Raw genomic sequence first — 25944 nt, 5'->3', positions numbered from 1 at the left:
TGGATTCTGAGGGTTTTGATTGGTGGGAGTTGAAAGGCTGCAGCCTATCAGCTGATCAGAATATTCGAACTTCTGTAATATGGGGTTATTGTGGAAATGAGTTTAGGTTTAGGTTTTAGGTTGGATGGGGGGGGGGGGGGGGGGGGGGAGGTTTCTGAATTGCTTCTGTTGTTGGAATGGTGAATACACGGGTCAAACGTCTTGTGGGTTTGTTAATTGTTGTGGTCGGTTGATGTTCTTGGGCTATTGCTAAATTATGGGAGTGGATTGGAACTGGTGATGAAGGTGGTTATGCTTTTAAAAGGAAAACTTTTGATTAATTTGTTAGTAACCTATTCCCTTGCTCCCTTAGGAGTCCAAGGGTGGCCACCCACTTTCCCGCTCTCTAGCCGAGCGTCATTCGCTGCTTCAACTACTGTGCACGTGGTCTTTCCCTATGCAGCATTGGTTATTTTATTATTCTATGAATATAGTTAATTTTTCGATAAGGTTAGAATCGTGGGGGGGGGGGGGGGGGGGGCAGTTGTGACTGTGGGTGTACAAGGTGTACGTTTTAATATTATAAATATTGTAAATATTCTTCTTTCCGAGTCGGCCCGACTGATCTCATCTGCATACATGTGGTCCACGGCAGTCTAGACGCCGCAGCGCAATTGTTTCAGCCGCGCTTCAGGCGGGTTGGGCGGGACTAGACCCCTCCGGCATGCTGCGCGGCACACACATTGCCCCACGCCGTCTCCGCCGTGGGCCGTTGCGCCGAGTTCGCCGGGGCCGCATCGGAAAGAAAAAAAAAAAAAAAGGGGGGGGATTATATCTTACTAAACACTTGTGTCACGTCCTTTCCTTGGAGGTTTGTTATTGTTATTTTGTTGAGTTTAGTATAAGTGGGAATTTTTAGGTGGGGGGGGGGGGGATGTTGTTTTGTATGTTAGTATTAGTATCATTAATTATTAGATGGTTTTATCTGCCACATGATCTTTTAGAGCCGAAATAGGGTCTGTGTTCTCTACTCTAGCTATAGTTTTGCAATCAGATAAATAAAAATACAAAAAAGGTGGTACTCTGCATTTTTCCTTGGCGAGATCTTCTGTCGTTTATGTTGGTATTCTTTTCCGTCTCCGTTTGTATCAGGGTGGTGGGAAGGGGGCTGTCTGTATTATCTATCTAAATGTGGGGTAGGATTGGATGTACTGTGTGGGGGAGGGGGGGGGGGGGGTAGAAACAAAGGAAAAGGTAGAATTAGTTATATACAGAATGGTTCTGATTATATTATTCCGGAGGCCGAAGAGTTAGGAGAAGGATGATCGATTCATCGGGTTGTGTATCATTATCAATGCTGAGAGAGAAAGGGGGGGGGGGGGGGGGGGGGTAAGAATAGACATGGACGCACCTCGTTGTTTGTAACTAGGTTGTTTGGCAGTGAAGTTGGTGAAAAAGTTATGGCTATATCAGGGTGGTAGAGGGGGCGAAAGGGGAAGTTAATATAGAAAAGGATAATACTACAGCAAAAGTAAGGGAAGGAGGAATAACTAAATACTAGGGGTAGGAATATATAATAGTAAGTAATCAGTCAGGTAAATGATCGATAATAGAGGTGTAAATAATATATGTATAAATAAAGTTTGTAAAGCTGGCTAGGGGGGGCGGAGGGGAGGGGTAGGGTCAGGTTGTGGGTGCGGTGCAGAGAGTTGAAATGTCTCGGTGGAAGGTCATCTATCTGAATTGTGCTATTAGGTCGGTATATTTGTTCCATCTTGTTTCTCTCTCTTTATCTAAATCGTTTTTGTATTTCTTTTGTATTATGTTAAGAAATATTAATGACATGTCGGTATTAGTGGTGTTTTGTCTGTGTACTTGACCATCCATGCAGTCCAAATCGCTTGTCTTGCTGCTGCTAGGATGTGTATGTTTATTTCATGTGTTGCATTGTCAGTTTTGGGGATGATATTATGTCTAAATGCTATTTCTGTATGTATGGGTTGTCGTATTGTTTTTTGTATTGTGTTTATTGTGGCTCTAATCAGTGTTTTTGTTTTAATGCAGTTTGTGAAAATGTGTACATTTTGTGTTGGACAAAGTGCTCGGCATAAGGCGCATCTGGGCGTGTTGTTTGTTGGTAAGGCGTTGAACATCAGTCTGTATGTTATATGCTTACTGTATCTAGAAGTATCATGTTTATGTAAGTTTTCTGAGGCCACTCTCATGTTGTCTAATGTTAGTCCTGATGCGTGCATTAGGTCTTGTTCTCTGCGTCTGTTTGGCGTGTTTATTGTTCTGTATATCTGTTTACTGTCTAATTGTTTATTTATTGTGTCTGGGTATTTGTTTAATAGTCCTACGCATTCTTTGTAAAAAGGAGGGAGTGTCTTACCTCCGAAATGGGGGAGTGTGTGGTCGATCTTTTTAAATTGTGTTAGTCGTGTCCCTAAGTAGTATGACCCGAATTTATTTCCTGTCGATTCTTGTATTATTTTGTCTATATATTTGATCCTAGTTGTGTCTAAGGTTCTTTTAATACATTTTAGTCCTGTGCCGCCTGATTCTATGGGAAGTGTGAGTATTTCGTGTGGAATGGGTTTTGCGTCTTGTAGTATAAATGTGTCTATGCGTCTTTCTAATTTCTTTATTGTGGTGAACGGAGGTTTGAAGATTTTGATGTAGTATAAGATTTTTGGAATAATGTAGGTGTTCACTATCCTGGTTCTATCGAATATATTGGCTTTGATGTATGTGTATGAATGTAGTTTCTTGTCTATATTGTGTACAATTCCACTCCAGATGTGTTTCGGTGTCGTGTGTCTTTGACAGTACGTTATTCCGAGGATTTTAATTTGGTTAACCCATTGCATGTCGGGTATCTGGGCTTTTTCGGTTTCTAAGGGTTCGGGACCGAGATTCATGATTTTGGTCTTTTTAATATTTAGTTTGGCACCACTAGCGAGGCCGAAATTTTTGAAAGTTTCTAAAATTTTGTGTATGCTAGGTATATCACTCGGAATTAGGGTTGCATCATCGGCATACGCGATGAGTTTTTTGTTGGCTTTTCCGGGAATTCTGGTGCCTTTAATTTTCGGGTTTCTCCTAATTTTTTCCAAAACGGTTTCGAGACATAAGATGTATAGTTGGGCCGAGAGAGGGCAACCCTGTCGTACTGACCGACCGATTTTGAAGGGATCAGATACTTTTTGATTGACTATTACACAGCTGGAGGGGTTGTTGTATAGTATTTTTATCCATCTTCTGTAATAAGGGCCTATGTTGTTGTGTTCTAATATTTTGTGTAAGAAACTGTGTTCTAATCTATCGAAAGCTTTCTCTTGATCGATGGACAAAATGTATGCGTGTGTGTGTGTCTGTTGTACGTATCCTATAAGGTCTCTGATGAAGTTTGTGTGTTGTTCTATTGTTCTGTTTTTTATGCTACATGTTTGTTCTTTGTCTATCAGTTGGGGTAGGTGAATTTTGATTTTGTTGCTTAAAGTTTTCGCTATAATTTTGTAGTCGGTGTTTAGGAGGGATATGGGTCTGTATTGTTTGACGTCTGTTGTGTTGCTTTCTTTGGGTATGAGGGTTATGTATGATATCTTTTGGCTGTTCGTTAATTGTCCTTCTTTGTGTATTTCTTTTGGCTGTTCGTTAATTGTCCTTCTTTGTGTATTTCTTTAGTCAGTTCTAGGAGGGGTTTTTTAAGGAGAGGGAAGAAAATTTTGTAGAATTCTACTGTTAGTCCATCGGGGCCTGGGGATTTGTTTGTGTTCATGTTCTCTAGGCTGTGTTGTAGGTCTTCTATTGTAATCTCTGTATCTAATTGTTCTTTCTGTTCGTCTGTCAACTTCTTTGTATAATCGGTGTAGTGGTCTTGTATATCTGTTGATATTTCGCCACTTGTGTATAGTTGTTTGTAAAAATTGTAGAAGGTCTCTAGGATTTCTGTCTCGTTTTTTGTTATTTGCCCATCTGTTGTTCTGATTTTGTCTATATGTCGTCTATTGTGTAGTTCGTTTTCTATTCGTGCTATTGTGTCGTTTAAATCAGTGTAGTCGTTGCGTGTTTTGTATGTGCTTCTTACTTTGTGGCCTCTGAATTTTCTTTGTTCAATTTCTTTCAGTTTTTCTATTGCTTTAGTAACATGTGGTTGTGTTTGTATTTCTGTTTTGTTGTCACGCGCCCTGTCAATGTTGATGATTGTTTTGTACTTTGTTTCCTTTCTGTTGGTTTTGTCTTGTACTTTTTTCCCTATCATTTGTGTTAGCGTTTGTATGGTCTGTTTGAGGGTGTCCCACCATTCTCGGATGTTGTCATTTGGTATGTTGTCCGTATAGTCTAATATGATGTCGGTCATGTATTGTATGTAATAATGGTCCTGCAGGAGACTGTTGTTGAATTTCCAGTAGGCACTTTTTTGTTTGGGTCTTGTAATTTGGGTGCCGTACTGGGCGTAGACAGCTTTGTGGTCTGTGTAGTCTATTGTGTTCTCTAGGTGTTTAATTTCTGTTATTGGGGTTGTTTTGGATATGTATATTTTGTCGAGTCTGGATCCTGTGTTTGCGAATGATTTAAAGGTGGTTTCTTTCCCGAGTGGGAATGTTTCTCTGTATGTATCTGTTAGATTGTGTTTTTCTAAAATTCGTTGTAGTATTTGTTTGTCTATGAATGTTTGTTGTGTTCTATGGTGAGTTGTGTCGCGGGGGTGTAGTGTATTATTGAAATCCCCTGCTAGGATGATGGGTGTTGATGGGTTTATTTCCATTCTTTTCTCTAAGTCTAAGAAAGTTGTCTTTTTTTCGTCCGTTCTTGAGGCAGGTCCGTAGATGTTGTAAATTTGGAATTTGTAGCCGTCTTGAGTCACGTCTATTTTCCCTATTCGTCCTGTGTTGTCATGGTCGTGTTGGGTAACAGTCCAATTGTCGGAGATTTTTATTATGGCTACTCCTCTACAGTTTCTTTTTTTCTTGTCGATTGTCCAAAATATATTTTTAACTTCTGGTTTGAGTTCGAGAAGTGTTCGTTCTTGTGTGAATTTGTCGTGTATGTTCGTTTCTTGTAACAGTAAGAAGTCTGGTCTTTGTTTCCTTATTAGATTTTTAATGTCTTGTATTTTCTGTCTCATGCCTCTGATGTTGAGTGTTATGATTGTCAATGGTGGGGGGTCATCCTCTTTGTAGGGTGTTTTTATTTTGTATGGTTTGTTTTTACTGTTTGATTTTGCTTGTTCTCTAGAGGTGGTGTGTTTGTTGTATCTAGAGTTGCGTTCGTATGTAGGTATATATGTGTGGACTGTAGGCTGCATGTCTGGGTTTAGTGTGTGTATTGTTTTGTTTAAGTATTGGGGTGTGTGTCTCCCATGTGTCGTGGTGGTCTGGGTAGTGATCTTTCCCTCTCGATGTTTTGGATGGGTGGAGTCTTCCTCTTGAGGGAAGAGCTTCTTTGGTGAGGTGTGTATGCATGTGTTTGTGTAGGTATTGGGTAGTGTGTTCTGTGATTTTTTCGTGCTCTTGGGCATGCCCCAGGTGGTGATCGTGTTAGTGAAGTGTGTGCTTTGAAGGGCGATGGTGTGGTTGTATTTTTTGGGGGAGAGTTTTTGGGTTTGTTATTGGGGTTGGGGGGTGTGGATGGGGGTGGGGGTGATGTTGCCCTTTCTAAAGGGATTATTACTGGTGTTGGTGTGGTGTGTTGGTGTAGGTTTGTCATGGATGACGTTCGTTTTGGTGTGTGTGGGGAGTTGTGTGGTTCCTGTTCTAGTTGTTTCATTGGTGCAGTTTTTGTTGTGTTGGTATCTTTTGGGGTGTTGTCTTGAGGGTTTGTGTTTGGTGTCTGTGGTTTAGTGGTGTAGCTTGTGAGTAGTGGTGTATTTGGTGTGTTGTTGTTTTTTTTGTGTGTGTTGGAGTGTTGTGTTGTGTGTTTCTTTCCCTTTTTTACTACCTGGTTCCAAGGTTCTTGGGATTGGGTTGGTGCGTCCGGCAGGGGGTTGCTGGAAGGCGTGACAGAACCAGTAGGTGAAGATGGAAAAGGAGGAGGGATAGTGGGATTTCCTCACTGTTTGAGGTTTATTGAATAAAGCAAAACAATATCAAAATATGAAAAATGCATGATATAATAATATCAACGCGGACCCCAGGGAAAGCACCTACGTCACAACAATATCATAGATAGGGCATGTTTAGGAAAATCGGGAATTCCCGCGAGGGTGTTCGACATGCTAAAATAAAATGGCAATAAATCACAAAATGCAACATATAAAAATAAATGAACTGTTACAGGTGAAAATGTGGTATCATAATAATATTCTTACAAATTGGTGAGTACAACAGTAATTTGGTTATTGTGTAACACATGAATAAACAGTGTGCGAGTTGCTTGTTTGTAAATGAAAATGAAGATATTGGAATTACATCAATGTTGTATAAAGAAATAAAATATACATTTTGAAGGCATGGATATCCCCGATCTAAGGAGAGTAAATTTGTCTTTTAAAGTTAACTGGAACAGGAGAAATAAATATATCAATAAAAAGATGTATCAACCGACACCGAGTACAAGGAAGACAATAATAATAATACTACTCTGCTTAGTTATCAGAGATACCTGTCGGAATACACACATACGCCACACACACTACTCCCATGCATCACTGCTTGCCGCGTTAGACACACACACACACACACACACACACACACACACACACACACACACACACACACACGAATGCTAGCCTATAGTAGTAAGAACAAGATATGAAGTGAGTAGAAAAGTGCCAGAAGACAATAGAGAATAAATTTTTTTTTTTTTTTCCCGCGGCGGTGGTGGGGTTTGAACCTGCGACCTTATTGGTACGACAACTCCGCCTGGCAGGTGAGAGCGTGGCTCTACCGTGTGAGCTATCCACGAACACAAAAAATATTCGTTTCAAACCCAAAGTCATTTCTAGATCCCTCTCTCACCCACTTCTTGAGATCGCCGATTCGTTCACCACCATCGCGAAGTAATTTTGACCAGCAGTTAAGCTTAATAGCCAATATTCTCATCACAAACATATAACATAGAAACGATTGAGACATTGAGTATGCTCCGGTGTATGGGGTGAATTTTTAATTCAGAAAAGTGAGTGGAGCAGGCACTTATGTTGGTAACAACAAGATATGAAGTGAGTAGAAAAGTGCCAGAAGACAATAGAGAATAAAAATTTTTTTTTTTTCCCGCGGCGGTGGTGGGGTTTGAACCTGCGACCTTATTGGTACGACAACTCCGCCTGGCAGGTGAGAGCGTGGCTCTACCGTGTGAGCTATCCACGAACAAAAAAAATATTCGTTTCAAACCCAAAGTCATTTCTAGATCCCTCTCTCACCCACTTCTTGAGATCGCCGATTCGTTCACCACCATCGCGAAGTAATTTTGACCAGCAGTTAAGCTTAATAGCCAATATTCTCATCACAAACATATAACATAGAAACGATTGAGACATTGAGTATGCTCCGGTGTATGGGGTGAATTTTTAATTCAGAAAAGTGAGTGGAGCAGGCACTTATGTTGGTAACAACAAGATATGAAGTGAGTAGAAAAGTGCCAGAAGACAATAGAGAATAAAAATTTTTTTTTTTCCCGCGGCGGTGGTGGGGTTTGAACCTGCGACCTTATTGGTACGACAACTCCGCCTGGCAGGTGAGAGCGTGGCTCTACCGTGTGAGCTATCCACGAACACAAAAAATATTCGTTTCAAACCCAAAGTCATTTCTAGATCCCTCTCTCACCCACTTCTTGAGATCGCCGATTCGTTCACCACCATCGCGAAGTAATTTTGACAGCAGTTAAGCTTAATAGCCAATATTCTCATCACAAACATATAACATAGAAACGATTGAGACATTGAGTATGCTCCGGTGTATGGGGTGAATTTTTAATTCAGAAAAGTGAGTGGAGCAGGTACTTATGTTGGTAACAACAAGATATGAAGTGAGTAGAAAAGTGCCAGAAGACAATAGAGAATAAATTTTTTTTTTTTTCCCGCGGCGGTGGTGGGGTTTGAACCTGCGACCTTATTGGTACGACAACTCCGCCTGGCAGGTGAGAGCGTGGCTCTACCGTGTGAGCTATCCACGAACACAAAAAATATTCGTTTCAAACCCAAAGTCATTTCTAGATCCCTCTCTCACCCACTTCTTGAGATAGCCTATAGTAGTAAGGCGTAGTAGTAATAGTAATAAAATGGCATTCTATTACAATAATAATAATGATAATAATAATAATAATGATAATAATAATAATAATAATAATAATAATAATAATAATAATAATAATAATAATAATAATAATAATAATAATAATAATAATAATAATAATAATAATAATAATAATACAACTTCAACTAGTGTCGAGTAAGGAGTAAGGACTTACTATTGGGTACCTGAAATGAATTGAAGAGTCGATATCGAAACCAGTTAGGGCCCATCACTTTCATTTCACTTTTCTTTCAGGGTTGCCAGTTTGGCATTTTAAATGCCAGATTCCAAAAATCTGGCATTTTTGAAAACCGTTTGGCATTAGAAAAATCATTTGGCATTTGGCATTTTCATTTGGCATTTTCTTTTCTTGTATATTATACTTCAAATGACACCTTTTCTCAACCGTGGTGTAGTGGTTTAGCACTCCACTTAGTAGTCAGTAGGTAAAAAATACCCCAACAGGAAATTTAGTATAATTCAAAAAAAAGAAAAAAGAAAACATGCAAGCCACCAGGATATGATAGTAAATTGTCTATCAAAAGTGACTAGTTTTCTTAGTGGGGGTGGGAGTCAACAGACTTTGGCATTTTTTTTTGGAGTGTTTTGGCATTTTTTGAGTCTTCCCCTGGCATTTTGTTGAAAAATAATCTGGCAACCCTGTTTTCTTTTCGCCTTCCAAATCTTCCAAATAGCCTTAGTAGTGGAGTATTTTCTGACTGCTGAACCAAATTGCCATGCTTCAAATTGAAAAGATATTCAGGACAACTTGTAAAAATATGTGACAACCCTCTTTTTTTCAACGAAATGAAAAATAAATTGTGAAAAACTATGGAGGAGTTCGATAAAGAAGTTTTAGTTTTGTCATACACCAGTCCTGAGCGGATTCAATCCCCAAATTCAATTTCATTTTTACCAGATAACCGCATCATTGTTTGTTGTTCTGATGTGCTGATTTTGGTGGTAATTGGCGTTGATCAGAACTATGAGTTATCTCACAAATCTGGACCGAAAGCTGGTCCTTTAATTATAAACACTACAAGGATCATTTATCGCAGTCAGTTGCCATCGTTTTCTTTTTCAGAAGACGTCCTTGATTTTGTCTCCTCTTTGAAAAACATTTCACGGGATGAGAAGCATTTATTTGCGATTGATCCTTTGCTTTTTACAGATAGCTATTTTCCTCGCACGGATTTAGGTGGATTCCGATCTGTCAGATCATCACCTTTTTGTTCTGTCAATGACAATGGTATATTACTTGGCATCGTTACGTTTGACCACACTTCATTTATACTCGAAGAAAAGGAAGACAAATGGAATATTTTATTGTCACTTAATCAGCTTGTCAAAGATCTTGTTTTATTTCAAAAAAATACACCGATGGAACTAGAGAAAGACTTGACGTTGGAAGAATACAAGGATTTGATAAACAGTATGGCATATTGTGAATTAGCATGGTCCCCTGTTTTTAAATCATCAAAGGGAGCTGTTAACAAGGAAGATAAAAAGTTTATTCTGTTTTTTTCGGGTATGAGAAATGGTGATGTGCATATTTGGCAAGTCAACCTACCTTTGAAAACTGTTGATGACTTTGTATATGTGAAAACTGAAAAATGTTTATCTGAGGTGTCTGCATTATTTTTTCATCCTGTCTCTAACCTAGAGGGATATTTATGTGTAGGTTCAATGGATGGAAATGTGAAACTTTTCAATTTAAATCTTCAGGGAAATGTAACAGTCACCCAAGTTTATGCTGATGATCATAATGATTCTCTTCTTATTCAAGCTTTTGCATGTACAGAAATAACCGGTTCACATGTTTTGGTGACGGCCAAGCAATATTTCCTTCTCTTCCATATGATACAAAATGATAAGATTAAGCTTTTGAAAACCATCCATCTTGATTGTTCTTCACCAGTTGGATCAATATCAATGCTTGGAAAAATGTTGTCTGCTTCTTCTGAGGACGGATCAATTTTCGAATATGTTGTTGATGTGGACCATGACCACACCGTTTCTATAGAGCTGAAGCAAAGAAAATCTTTGAATGTGTCAAAACCAATATCATATGGGTTGGCCTGCAAAGGTTTGTCATTATCTTCTAATGGGGCGATTGCTATATCTGCATTTCAACCAGAGAACGAGTACATCTTTTCAAAAAAGAAATCCAAAATTATCGACATGCAAAATATAGTTCTGTTCATTCCAAAAACATTTTCAATCAATTATTTTATTGAAAATGAAAGCAACTTAGCAACTTCTCAAACCAACTTTCAGGATGCAATTGTTTCTGTTTGCACACATTTTCAGAATAAAATCAGGGCTTATCAATTAAACGAGGACGATAAGATGACTCTTAAAAAACTGATTAAGAGTGACACTGTTGGGCTATTGCAAATTGCCAAGACACTGGTTTGCTATCTTAAATACAAAAGTGGTGCGAAGACCAGTGAACTACAATTTTTGGAAATTGATGACAATTTTGATTATAAACAGTTGGAACTAAGAATCTTAGCAAAACATGCTCTTAACTGTCTGCAATTTGCACGTAAACAAAATTTAGAAGACAGGGACTTGGGTTTTCTGTCCTCAATGTCATCATGGATTAAATACTTTGGAGCAACTGGTTTAGAGGATATGAAGGATGCCGAAATATGGCAAAAATATTCAGACATCAACCCTCTGAAATGTTCTTTGTGTCAGGATGAGATCAAAACTTTTGATGATCCTTTAAGTGTGATTTGTGTGAAAGGGCATAAAGCAAAGTTAAGTTGTCTAACTTTGACCCCAATTCATGGCTTGACTATAAGGAAGTGTTTTTCGTGTGGTACTGTTGCTGAATACTCGAAGGTTCTATCATCAGTCCCATTTTTGATGGATTTGAAAAGTTGCACTCTTTGTGGTGGTCACTTGAGAATGTAAATAAGACTTTAGTATTGTATCATAGAATATACATATAAAGTTAGTAATTTAATGGAAATATATATGCACATTTTGCCAAGCTATTAATGACAATGACATTGATAGTACTGTGATAAGGGAACTTGGATGAATATAAAATGAATGAGAGAGGAAATGTAAAAATACCTATTGATGTCATAATAGTAGTGTGGACCTGCAGTGGCTTTCAATTCCTGCAAGTACTTATCTGGGACATCATAATCCATGCTGATATAACAGGAACATTTATAAATTGCAAGTACATTTGGTTTACTTTCTTACATAACCTGAAATAATGAGCCACTTTAGTATGAGTATGAGTCCCAATTGCTCTGTCTAGATTTTTTTCTGACACCCCCCCCCCCCTCCCCCCTCCTTCCTTTGCTCACCCAAAAGCAATTTTATATTGTCCATTTTAAAAATTGAGCTTAAAAATAAAAAAAAAAGAGCTTTTATATAGCGCAATATCCACTACACGTGCTCAAAGCGCATTACAAGGGGTCCCTGGTCAAGAGCAACATTTAACATGTAGGATGGGGCATAACGTCTGTTAGGCAATATTACAATTTTTCGGACAGACATTGCTGTTAACGGCCAGGTACTCATTTTACATCTTAGTAAGGTGAGAGAATGTGAGTAAAGAGCCTTTTCCAAGGACTCAACTATGTACCGAGTGCGAGGCTCGAACCCAGGACCTTCCGATCCGAAAGTGAGTGTCATACCACTAGACCACATAGCCACACTTAATGCTATTCTATAGAAACTGAGATAAAAACTGACTCCTTTATGACTGTGATGGATTTTTTAAAAGCGAGCCGCTATAATAAAAGTTATAATAAGATTTAATTAAATATTTTATCATTTTTATCCTCAGTGGGATCCATTCACTTTGCGGATTAATGAGAGCAACAGTTTAACATATGAGGGATTTTGTGTTGATTTGGTCAAAGAATTATCAGTACGTCTAAACTTTAGGTGAGTGCCAGTGAGTGTGTAGCTGTCAATCTTATTTTTTACGTTTAGATTGACCTATATAGGCCACCAGAGGACTCTATAAATAAAAGTTGTCATAAAATACTTTTTAAATCAATAATATCCATTAACTGCTGAATTTGGGACACCCTACATTTCAAGGAAATCAAAGAAAAAATAAATGTATGTTTACAGAAGACATTATATTATTATTATCATTATTATTATTATTATTATTATTGTTATTATTATTAATACAGTGATACCAAAACTCCGGTTTCACCGGAAAAAACTCCGGTCTGGAGCAAAAAATTTCGGGCTCCCGGCAACTTCCGTCAAATTCCGGTGAGGTCAATTTGTTCCAAGGATATCCCCCCCCCCCCCCCCCCCTTCCAACCACCACATCATCATCATTGCCACTAGTATTACAACCATCATCACTACCACTACTACTGCAACCACCACCACATCATCATCACTACCACTACTACTACAACCCCCACCACCACCACATCATCATTACTACCACTACCACAACTACCATGACCATTACAAATACCACCACCACCACATCATCACTACCACTACTACTACAACCACGACACCACATTATCACTACCACTACTACGACACTACCATCGCCACATTATCATCACTACCAGTACTACTACAACCACCACCACCACATCATCATCACTACCACCACTACTACAACCACCACAGCCACATCGTCATCACTACTACTACTACTGCAACCACCACCACCACATCATCATCACTGCAACTACCACTACCACATCATCATCACTACAACAACTACTACAACCACCATATCATCACTACCACCACTACTACTACTACAACCACCACCACCACCTACACATCAACATTACTACTACTACTACAACCACCACCACCACATCATAATTACCACGACTACTACAACCACCATCACCACATCATCATCACTACCTCTAATACTACTACAACCACCACCACATCATCATCATCACTTCCACTACAACCACCACTACCACATCATCATCACTACCATTTGTACTACAACCACCATCACCACCACATCATCATCACTACCACCACTTCTACAACCACCACCACATCATCATCACTACCACTACTACTACAAGCACCACAACATCATCATCACTACTACTACTACAGCCACCACAACCAAATCGTCATCACTACCACTACTACTGCAACCACCACTACCACATCATCATCAATACCACTACTACTACAACCACCAGCATCACATCATCACTACCTCCACTACTACTACTACAACCACCACCACCACATCATCATCACTACCGCTGCTACTACAACCACCACCACCACATCATCATCACTACCACTACTAATACAACCACCACAACCACATCGTCATCACTACCACTACTACTGCTACTACTATATTACTACTACTACTACTACTACTACTACTACTACTACTACTACTACTACAGGTACTACAACAACCACCACTACATCATCATCACTACCACTACTACTACAACCACCAGCACCACATCATCATCACAACCACGACTACTACAATGCGACGACCACCATCACATCATCACTACCACTACAACCACCACCACATCATCATTACCACTACTACTACTACTACAACCACCACCACCACCACATTATCATCACTACCACGACTACTACTACAACAACCACCACCACCGCATCATCATCATTGCCACTAGTATAACAACCATCATCACTACCACTAATACTGCAACCACCACCATATCATCATCACTACCACTACTACTACAACCCCCACCACCACCACATCATCATTACTACCACTACCACAACCACCATCACCATTACAACCACCACCACCACCACATCATCACTACCACTACTACTACACTACCACCGCCACATTATCATCACTACCAGTACTACTACAACCACCACCACCACATCATCATCACTACCACCACTACTACAACCACCACAGCCACATCGTCATCACTACTACTACTACTGCAACCACCACCACCACATCATCATCACTGCAACTACCACTACCACATCATCATCACTACAACAACTACTACAACCACCATATCATCACTACCACCACTACTATTACTACAACCACCACCACCACATCATAATTACCACGACTACTACAACCACCATCACCACATCATCATCACTACCTCTAATACTACTACAACCACCACCACATCATCATCATCACTACCACTACAACCACCACTACCACATCATCATCACTACCACCACTACTACAACCACCACCACATCATCATCACTACCACTACTACTACAAGCACCACCACCACCTCATCTTCATCACTACCTCCACTACTACTACTACAACCACCACCATCACATCATCATCACTACCACTGCTACTACAACCACCACCACCACATCATCATCACTACCACTACTAATACAACCACCACAACCACATCGTCATCACTACCACTACTACTGCTACTACTATATTACTACTGCTACAACAACCACTACTACTACTACTATTACTACTACTACTACTTTTACTATACTACTACTACTACTACTACTACTACTACTACTACTACTACTACTACTACTACTACTACTGCTACTGGTACTACAACAACCACCACTACATCATCATCACTACCACTACTACTCCAACCACCAGCACCACATCATCATCACAACCACGACTACTACAATACGACGACCACCACCACATCATCACTACCACTACAACCACCACCACATCATCATTACCACAACTACTACTACTACAACCACCACCTCCACCACATTATCATCACTACCACGACTACTACTACAACAACAACCACCACCACCACATCATCATCATCACTACCACCACTACTACAACCACTACCACATCATTATCATCACGACCACAACTTCTACAACCACTATACCACCACCACATAATCATCACTACAACTACTACTACAACCACCACCACCACCACATCATCATCACTACCACTACCTACTACTTCAACCACCACCACCACCACCATATCATCATCACTACTACTACAACAACAACCACTAACACCACATATCCTCACTACCACCAGTACTACAATCTCTACCATTAGGTTTTGGGGCTTTACTCCATTTGAAATAAGGAAACTTTGGGGTTGTATTTGGCAATGTGTTTATGTATCATAATATAATTCTAATCAGATATCTATTTAGAACTATACAATATGTAAACACAATTCCAAATACCATTCCAATTCCTTTTTCTTTTGTGCGGAAATTCCTCTTTCGGCATTGAAATTCCTACGAGTGTTGTCTGAAACTCCTGTGAGCCAAATTTGAAGTTGGCGTCTCTGTTAATAATTAAAAGTCTCAACATGTGAATAACATTTGGATGGATGAGAGATGTGGATTTCATGAGGAGGACTGACGACAGAGAGGACTGGAGAGACATTTGCTACAAAAGACTTTGTTACTTTTTTTATTGAATAATTGATGCATATATATATATGAATTTGAAATAATATGGATTATACACAATTTCAAGATCGAATAACCCATAATGAATATTTCTCTCTCTCTCTCTCTCTCTCTCTCTCTCTCTCTCTCTCTCTCTCTCCCCCCCTCTCTCTCTCTCTCTCTCCCTCTCTCTCTCTCTCCTCTCTCTCTCTCTCTCTCCCTCTCTCTCTCTCTCCCTCTCTCTCCCTCTCTCTCTCTCTCTCTCTCTCTCTCTCTCTCTCTCTCTCTCTCTCTCTCTCTCTCTCTCTCTCTTTTTTTTTTTTTTTTTCTCCAGGTATACTTTCACAGAACCAGCTGATAATAAATGGGGATCTCCATTGCCTAATGGGAATTGGACAGGAGTTGTTGGAATGTTACAGAGACATGTATGTGTAATTAATAATATGTATGTGTAATAATTTTTAATTGCAATCGCTTTCACATTACAGGTAACACTCTCATAGCAAGTTCTATTTCTGGAGTAAACTGTTATTTTTATAAAACTGCATGGGAGTTTATTATAAAATCAACATAATAACCTGACAAAACAAAACTATTAATATCCCTTGTAGTTTACTTCACATTCAATCAGATGCCCTTTGTAGCTCAATTATTAACCTTTTTACTACGAGTCTCTCAGAATAGAAATGTTTTAATATACATTAATTTATCCTTCTATGTTGGTTATTTTAATACGATACTTGCAAAATTTGTCAATCATTTCTGATACCTCCCACAGGAGATTGATATATCTGTGGCTGCTATGATTATAACAGAGGAGCGCGAAACAGTTATGGATGGAACTTTCCCTTTTTATTATGATCATGTTGGTGTTCTATACAAACGACTGGATCCTGAGGATAGTATGTGGAAAACTTATTTTCACCCGTTCAAAACAGAAGTAGGTTTATCGTTATATATCCAGCTACTACTACAGTGGTGATTTCCTAAATGCCCTCTAATTTGGCGAAACGGAATAATTTCTCTTTAAAACATAACTCTAAATGCCCGCTTTTTAAATTAGAAATTTCCTAAGTGCCCGCTCTAAAAAAAATTGAAAAAAAAAGAAAAGAAAAATTAGAAAGAGAGAGAGTTTTTCTGTCCCACCTATGGCCAAAAGAATTGATTCATCCCCAGTTGGTGAGAGCATTATTTGACATCTAACGCTGCCCCAAATTACTGCCAATTCATTTCACATTTGCTCCACCCTCATTGTTTCCAGCAGACTCATCCTATGTCTCAATACTGCTTTTTATGCATGTGGCGCCCAATCAGCTTCTTACAATTGTCCCTTTCCAGTTGGCTGGTAAAAAGGGACAATTTTAATTGTCCATCTGTCGGTCATCAGCAAAATAGATCAAGTAAGCCCCTCCCACTAAAATCAGTCCACCCCATAGACTATTACAGAAGAATCTTGCGTTGAGATGTGAATCGTGTAAATGAAAATCTCACGGAATTTTATATATATTATATTATATTCATATTGATGTTTAAGTTATAGGTTCAAAGTTCAATTTTCATAGAAAAAACATGAGAGATTGAAGTGAGCAGGCAGCAAAAAATGTTCCAAGTTAAAATGTTGTGTAAATAAGCTCTATGTACACACACACACACACACACACACACACACACACACACACGCATTGTGTGTGTGTTTGTGTCTGTGAAGGAAAGTAATCCTATGGAGCTGGAGTTTATCGCTATACAAACGATAGCAATTGCTTGCTGATCTTTGTAAAGGACACTATAGTAAAGTACTTTTGAGATCTAACAGACCTAGCAAAGAATCATTGCTAGGTGGACAGTGAGTTTAGATCTAAAAAGCTGAACCTCACCTGGTATCGCTTTCACCCTCTTTGCATATCTGAAGCAAGTACTCTACCAACTGAGTGTTCGGGATCTTCCCCATTTTTATGAATGTATGTTAGTGTGTGCATGTGTTTACGTGTATGTATATTGCAAATGTCTTAATTCTTGATCTGACTTCACCACCATATAAATGTCAGTGGTTGAGCGATACACAATTTTTTGTCCAGTATCAAAGTCAAGTGATGTTGGGCTTAGCCGAGTGGGTAACAATGATTTGGAAACTCTGGCCTTTGTGTTATGACCATAGATAAGGCAATGATTTGGAAACTCTGGCCTTTGTGTTATGACCATAGATAAGGCATTTAAAACACATTAACCCGTATGACAGATGTGAAAGTGAAGGTACCTAGCTTTAGACAGTGACATATATTTTTCAGTGCTGCAACAATAAAGATCATCTGGCAGTCAATTTGTACTGTTTGAAATGGAAATCTTGTTAAATATGGTCTGTTTGTGGAACAAATAAACTAATGTGGACCGCAATAATCATTGTGAATCGATTGAAAAGCATGATGATATGATTTTCATATATGTGTTTTCATGCTCTTGATCAACTTCGTTTAAATGCCCGTTCCACCTAAATGCCCATTTTTTATGCTTCCCAACCACCTGGCATTTAGGAAATCACCACTGTACCACCAACCTTACAAAAATGGGGAATGGGGGTAAAATTTTTGTTTTCAAATTATTTTCTTTTAAGGCTACTGATTCCCAAATAAATGTGTAGGCAGCTTAGCAAAGGCAAGGGTGAACTCAAAGCAAGTAATTTCATTATTAGAGTTTGTATTTTCATATAATGCCACATATAAAGGAGGAACCACCCAAAGACGTTAGCGCTAGTGACAATTTTGATGCTAAAAATTTTGAAATATGCAAGAGGGAGATGGAATTTTGGATAATGGTGTTATTTTGAATATAATATTTAATCATTGAATTGTAGGAGCCTGGTGAAATAGGGGTAAGGCGCTATACGCATGACATTTATTATTATTATTATTATTATTATTATTATTATTATTATTATTATTATTATTATTAATAGTAATAATAATAATAATAATTAAAAGTCTCAACATGTGAATAACATTTGGACGGATGAGAGATGTGGATTTCATGAGGAGGGCTGATGACAGAGGACTGGAGAGACATTTGCTACAAAAGACTTGGTTACTTGTTTTGATTGAATAATTGATGCATATATGAATTTGAAAACTTAATTTTATTATATTTCATCAGGTTTTTACATGCCTTGGAGCAGCAGTGATACTCTGCTGCATCATTTATCTGTTTCTCAGTCTGCTGTCCCCGTCAAAGAGTAAAATTGTCTGTCACAGAAAGGTTTCTTGTCTTGAGGGTTTGTCCCATGCAGCATCTGAGGTTGACAATATTGTATCTGCCGTGTTTCAGCAAGGTGAGCATCGTAGCTGTCCTGAGTTGAAGACCTTAACTTTCTTTGGTGGACTTGGGAAGTCAGCTCTTGCTATCTGTGATATCTCCCTTTCATTCAGCATTAACTGACAATAAGAATAAAATCAGGCATGTTACTCATCCACAAGAGTGCTATAAGTTGTCTATTATTACTGATTACCGAGTTACCTCTTCCTTGTCAGAAACTGAAAAGCTACACTTAGCATTAGAAGTGTGTCATATCTTCATTGTCAATACCAGTAACATATCTTGTTGAAAAAACAAAAAACAAAAAAAAAAACTTTAACTTTTATATAGGTCAATATCCACTAAAGCTCAAAGTGCTTTACAAAAGGGTCCCTGTGCAACAGCAACATACAACTTGTAGAATGAGACATGATGCCTGTTAGCAATGCTGTTAACAGCCAGATATATTTTACACCTGAGCACAGTGAGAAAATGTGAGTAAAGAGCCTTTTCCAAGGACTCAACTATGCACCAAGGAAGACTCGAACCCAGGACCTTCCGATCCGAAAGTGAGTGTAATACCACAAGACCACATAGCTGCACAAATCTTGCCCTGCGGTTTTATGCATTTTAAAGATGAAAAATGTGCATCAAGAATAGGTGAATAAAGAGAGAAAAAAGAGTAAAATATGCAAGTTAATCGTCCTATAATTGCAAGCACATGCAATCAAAAATTGAAAGGCAAAGCTAACATTCAACTCGTGCTTACATCAAAGTAAAAAACTGACTCTTCGTGTAAAGATTTGAAGATTTATTTGACATGCCATGAGTGTCATGCAAGGATACATACATATTACATTATAATTCAGGACACATGTTAAGTAAGAGATTTGAATTTAATTGATGATTAATGACTTGAATTCACAAAGCTTTGTTAACTTAGCATCCTGATTGGGCTAGCAACTTGCTAATCGAAACTTTTTGTATATTTCTACTTCATATTCACAAAGTGTTGCTTGTCCTCTGATTTGCAGCAAAGTGTTCAGCACCTTGATAATCGAAGAACAATAATATAATTTATTGCCTTTGCAGACCCTCAATTGACTGCATATGAGCAGTGTAAGAATAAAATTATCATTTACTTCCAACATGAATGTCTAAAGCCAAAAACGTTGTCCCGACTGGAGCAACAAAGAGTTGATATCAAAGAACACTTAAGCTATACAATATCATAATATCCTGTGTCTATTCCTAAAACACCTATCAATTCTAGCAGTATGAGTATTTTATATTATGTTTTTATATTATGAAAAATCAAATGTTGCAAAACATGTATTAATGATTTCGAAAATATATTGCAACAACTGACTTTGAAACAATTACCTTTAATTGTAATGACACTGCAACTAAAAAGAAAAATTCCATTTGATTTGGGTTAATAAGGGAGGTATTATTATCCTACTATAAAAAGAGACACCTAAAGTAATGTTTGCTATTTAAAATGTTACAATGACTGAATTGAATGTTGTTACAACGAGAATTATATGCTTTTATCATAGAGATCATGAAAAGATGAGAATTTTGATAAATAATGTGTTATTGTACCTCCCGTACTTTTGTTGTCAAATGATCATCCATAACAATAAGAATAAATTTAATGTTTTTAGGTGCAAATAGAAATCCCATATTTTCTTGACTATTTGTAGTAGGAGCGGTACAATAACACATTTTTTATCAAAATTCACATCTCTGTGATAAAATACAAATAGTTCTTGTTGAAACAACAGATTGGAAATGGTTGGGCGGGGGGGGTTGGAGAGTAGTGACAATCAGGGTGTTTTCTTCTTCATTATTGATTTTTGTTTTGTTTTGTTTTTTGTTGTTTTTCTTTTATTTGTGTTTTGGGGGGGCTTTTTTTAAATTGTTTTTTCTTTTCATTTTATCACTTTTTTACTACAGTTTGTGAAATGTGTTTTTTGGCAACAATGCTGTGACTGAATACATTTAAGTGACATTGGATTAGATACATTGATTGATTATTCTGCTGAAAATTGTCCAGCTTGCCTTACTTTTCTTGGTTGCTTGTATGTTTCACACACATTTGCATTTTATTTTCTCTCAGGTCGTCCTGATTTACCAACACATTGTTCTGGTCAAGTGTTCTTGGCCTTCTGGTGGATATTTTTGATGATTGTGGCTGCTATTTACAAAGGTAATCTGATCGCGTTTCTCATGGTGCCGCAGGAAGAAATTCCCTTTGAGACGTTATATGAGTTGGCATCCCAAGACCGCTACAAATGGGGTGTTACTGGTAGCACTGTGGTGGAGTACTTATTCCAGGTACATCTAATATCTGCTTCTCTTCCACCTTTTCGTCCTCTTTCCCCTTTTTTCTTCTTCTCTTCCTCGTCCTTTTTATCTTCATCTGTACATTGACTATTAGATTATAATGAAGATAACTATTTTTGGATGTTACAGATACTGTTGACTCCGCTTAATTGCACACCATCGGGAGTTCAGGTTAGTGTGTTGATTAAGCGGAGTGTGCAATTAAACTGAGTCTAAAAATAGCATCTAAGCACCTTCTTCTCTGAGTCTTCTACGGGTATGGGACTGTCATGCTCAGACATGGCCTCATTAGAAGTTTTTTTTGTTTTTTTTTCTTTATTTTGTTTCTGGTTGTTATTTTTGTTTTTTGTTGGGGTTTTTTTTTAATGGGGGGGGGGGGGGGGGGGGGGGGTGTTCTTATTTCATTTTTGTTTTCTGTTTTTCTTTTCTTTTTTTAGTTTATTCAACAACAAAATGTGACATTATTGTTTGTAAGATTAGTAATCATGAAGAGTTGATTACTTTCTATTCTCTGCATGCTGTTTATAAACCCTTGTCTTCAATCTCGCCAATTTTGGTAGATCATCTGTCAATTATTCTTTTTGGATGAAGCGGCCTAGTTTGTCCACTATGTCAGGGATGGTGTATCACATTCTGATGACCCATCCTCATCTTCATTATCCAAGCATTGTCTTTTGTGTGGCTTAATGAAGTCCAATAGTTCTTAAGATGTCAGTTCACCACTGATGGGTATATTGTTGTCCAATTAAGATGGTATCGAGGTGTAGCGATTAAGCGGAGAAGGTGTGCGATTAAGCTGAGTGATTATATTTTTTAAATTCCCATTTTTCGGGAATGTGTAGCGAATAAGCGGAGTGTGCGATTACCCGATGTGTGATTAAGCAGAGTGAACTGTATTTATATTAAGGGTCTTTCTCCTCAAAAACAATTCAGTTTTGTTCATTAGTCAGATATTAATTAGGGCTTTGTTCTATGAATTGATCAAAATTGTTTTGTCATACAAACTGATTAATCATTCTTCTTTGCTTAATCATCTTTTTGCATCAGATATCTCAGCGTCCTGACTTTAAGATGTTGGGTGAGGGGATTGAAGACTTCAAGGCTTCTGATAAGACCATTAACAGCCTTGACCCTTTAGTGCATCTGGCCAAGGTGAAGAAAGGCTACTATGCCTATATCAGTGACATGGTGCCCATGGAAATATGGATGTCAAAAGAGTGTGATTTGCGTTTGCTGAAACAAACTGTTATTCCTCTTCCATTTGTTATGGGTCTACAGAATAATTCTGGATTTCTCAATGTATTTAATAAACAGTAAGTATTTTCTCATCATATGACTTTTCGTTTTAATTTCTGATATATGTTTAACACACAAGGCTCAGTCACAGCCTCTCTTTTTATTAACAATGTGTTGGTAGATGGTGGTATAAGTTATTGATTTGGGTTTGTTTTTGTTTTTTTGTTGACAGTGTAGCAAGGTATTAGTGGAGAATCTGCAACATTTGCGGGGACATAAAAGCTATTTTAATTACTGTATTGTGAAAATTAAGATAGATCGAGACAAATCTTTTGAATCAGCAATGATCAAAATCTGTCTGGTAATAAAGTATGTAGGTGCACCTTAATGAACCTTGTAATAGGGTGGCCAGATGGCAATACCCAACATCAAATGACTGATCATTATGCCCTAGCAGATTTTATAGATAATCATGTGAGTCAACAGATGATAGAATTACTCATAATTTTAAAAAGGTTTGCAATAAGTTTCTTGTATCTCAATTTGTAAAAAATAGTTTTATAAGTTTTAGATTCGCCAGTAATTCTGTAATATCACAGTATGCCACGGGCTTAAAAAGGGTTCTTTGTTTTTTCATTACCCAGATAAAGAATAGGCCAAAATCTAGAGCAGATACAAGTATATGAATGATTTTTTGTTTGTTTTTTTTTTTGCACCCGATGTTTATTTGATTATAATTTTTTGTTTTGATTTGGTGATCAAAATATCAATTTGATCCATTTAATTGTTTTTATATAGTGACACTATTTGCCTGATAATTGATTTTTGGCATGAAATTTGATGCAAAAATGTAGATAATAAAAAACCAGCTCTGCAATTCGCAGTATTAAATCCCAACCAAAGCATATGAATTTATGACACAAAAATATTAAATGAATTTTTATTTAAAACAACATTGTTATATATTGTGCTATTTGTTTATTTGTTTGAAACTTTAAAAAGAAAAATAGTAATCTACTTGATGTTATATATTCATTTTGTCACTTCACATACATCTTATACTCGTCTTTTATTTTTCATTATTTTGTTCAGTTTACTGGACATTGACCAGATGGGACTTTATAGCGTTTGGAAACAGCGGTGGTGGCCACAAATGGGTGCATGCGGACAAGATGGTCGAACAGCAGGAAAAGTTCTATCTGTTGTGGAAACCCAATCCTCTTTCTATGTTCTATGCATTGGTCTTCTTTTAAGTATTTTGTGCCTTTTAATAGAGTATTTGCTGAAAACTAAGCTGTTTATGAGGATGGCATCATCTGCTTATATATATTTTTTGAAAATTAAAAATATTTTTATGACGTGCAGGAGATGAATTTGGTTGCCACATCCTATTTTGTGTCAGATAAGTCATTATAATTTACCTCAACACCAGAACTATCACCATCAACTTTCAAGAGTGGTTTTAATCTTATCAACGTTTTGATCTATTGTATCACATTTAAGTTAGCCTAGACAAAATTGAATCTTACCAAAGAAATGCCCTCTTAATAGCTTAACTCCATACTAAATTGTATATGATTTTTGAATTGTCACCGAATAAGTTCTATTTTTGATGAAATTTTTAATTGATATTTGTGGTAACCTTCCAGTTAGTTGTTGGTTTATGGTCCACATCCACGCTTACTTATCACTATTGATCTCTTGTCCAAATTTTCAACTTCTTTCTCTTTCCATAAATTTTAAAAAACTAAACTCTATTTTATCAAGGACAACAAATGTATTCTATGTTGTACTTTATTTAAATAATGTATTTTACAAAAATATCATATATAATAAAAACCATCTATTTATCCCTATGAGAAACTCTCCAAGGTCTCTATCTCGAAAAAAACCCCAAAAAACCAAGACAACCCAGGTGTCCTCAATATTGCAGTGACACAAAGTGGGAAATAGGGGCTGACTTTTTTTATCATGATAAAGGGGATATCGCTAGCATAAACATACTATTTTGAAAATATATCAATTTAGTTCCCTGATTAATAATTATTCTTTGTCAGAGCATGTGTGCGTTCTTGGTATTCATTATTCTAGTCTAGCACAGAAAGCAAATTTGGCTGAATACATGTGTAACTATTTGAAAGGGACAGGTAAAGGAAACAAAGGAAGAAAAATAAATGCAGACCTGCTGTCCCTGATTTCAATTTTGGGGAAAAACAAACAAAACATGCACTTTTCATATTGTTCGTCTTTTTTGGGGGGACAGTGAAGTGCAGGTTTATTGAAAAGTCCTTGTTTTGTTTTGTTTTATTTCTTATACTATATTTTATCACCATTCTTTATAATTGAAGCTAAATAAAAAAGACATCAACTAGGGTATTACAACTTGCCTCATTTCAAAGGTAAATAATTACAAAGATAGACTGCAACTAAATGTGAAACATTTACACATCTATTTATTCCCTGTAAATTTTCTTTATGTTGGATGTTTTGCAATATAATTATGATCTGTCATATTTTATTATGTACGTAATGTGTAAACCATTCCGAGTTATGAAGGGTTAAGGGAACATTTTAAACCGCAGCTTGCCTTACACCTTGCTCTGTACCTTTTTTAATTGTTACTTTAAACTATTGATTCATGAAACGTTTAAAGTATGATTGAAATTTGAAATACATGGTAGTATCCTTAATTCTTTTCTTGTTCTTCCTTCTTTTTAATAAACTGAAATATCTCAAAACTGGGTTAAAAGCATAATTGTTTTTTGTTTTGTTTTTTCCGTTTTGTCACCAACATTATTTTCGCAATTTTTGTTATCTCACATTTTCTCATTTGTTTCCCTTTCATTTTTTGGAATGACTAATATATCAACAGCATGCTTATATCGACATTTTACCATGGTCCTGACGATGTCAATATCAAGTGAACGAAATTGTGCCAAATGACGAGAAACAAGAAAAAAAAGCCTCTTACTCTTACGTCACCTCACATCGGCTGGTACTTGAGTTGTTAACATACACGTAACGAAAGCTCTCAAAAGATATGCAGCATCAATAGCGCGAAAGATGATAGCTTGAGTTGCTGGCAGCAGCATCTATATAGATGATGGTTACTAGTCAGTGAAGCGTATAATTCTTATCTACCTAATACACATACTGTGTTGTGGGCTTCGAGGAAGTAGTAGTAGTAATAGTACTAGTTTGTAGTTGTGTAGTAGCAGCAGCAACAGTAGTAGTAGTATAAGTAGCAGTTGTTGTAGACGTCGCAGTAGTAGTAATAGTAGTAGCATTAGTAGTTGTTCTTGTAGTAGACTTAGGTGTAATAGTTGTTGTTGTAGTGTAGTAGTAGTAGTAGTAGTTGTTGTAGTGCAGTAGTAATAGTAGGAGGAAGAGGAGGGGTAAAGTAATAGTTGTGGTGGTGGTGGTTGCAGTCCGGAGCCAATAGGTCCCTGGAGCCG

At 37.4% G+C, this 25944-nt stretch overlaps 1 protein-coding gene across 3 annotated transcripts in view; it reads left to right on the top strand.

The window, feature by feature from the left end:
• Positions 1-25241, top strand: part of LOC144968335 (glutamate receptor U1-like) — a 45261-nt gene extending 20020 nt beyond the window's left edge. Inside the window, exons 5-11 of one of the 3 annotated variants that reach the window (XM_078906618.1) lie at positions 12031-12131; positions 15957-16047; positions 16401-16562; positions 18767-18941; positions 21027-21244; positions 22301-22566; positions 23582-25241. In XM_078906618.1, coding sequence (XP_078762744.1) covers positions 12031-12131; positions 15957-16047; positions 16401-16562; positions 18767-18941; positions 21027-21244; positions 22301-22566; positions 23582-23861 — 1293 coding nt within the window. In that variant the 3' untranslated portion in view covers positions 23862-25241. Of the gene's footprint in view, positions 1-8889; positions 11412-12030; positions 12132-15956; positions 16048-16400; positions 16563-18766; positions 18942-21026; positions 21245-22300; positions 22567-23581 lie in introns of those variants that run through there. The other 2 variants (XR_013644569.1, XR_013644568.1) reach the window with 2 other exon arrangements.
• The last annotated feature ends 703 nt before the right edge of the window (positions 25242-25944 follow it).

The sequence above is a fragment of the Berghia stephanieae genome, chromosome 1 (assembly GCF_034508935.2).
Source record: "Berghia stephanieae isolate SIO BIC M18660-M18661 chromosome 1, UCSD_Bste_1.3, whole genome shotgun sequence".
Taxonomy (NCBI): Eukaryota; Metazoa; Mollusca; class Gastropoda; order Nudibranchia; family Aeolidiidae; genus Berghia; species Berghia stephanieae.
The sequence above is the reverse complement of the archived record's forward strand: the minus strand, read 5'-3'. Positions and strand labels throughout refer to the sequence as shown.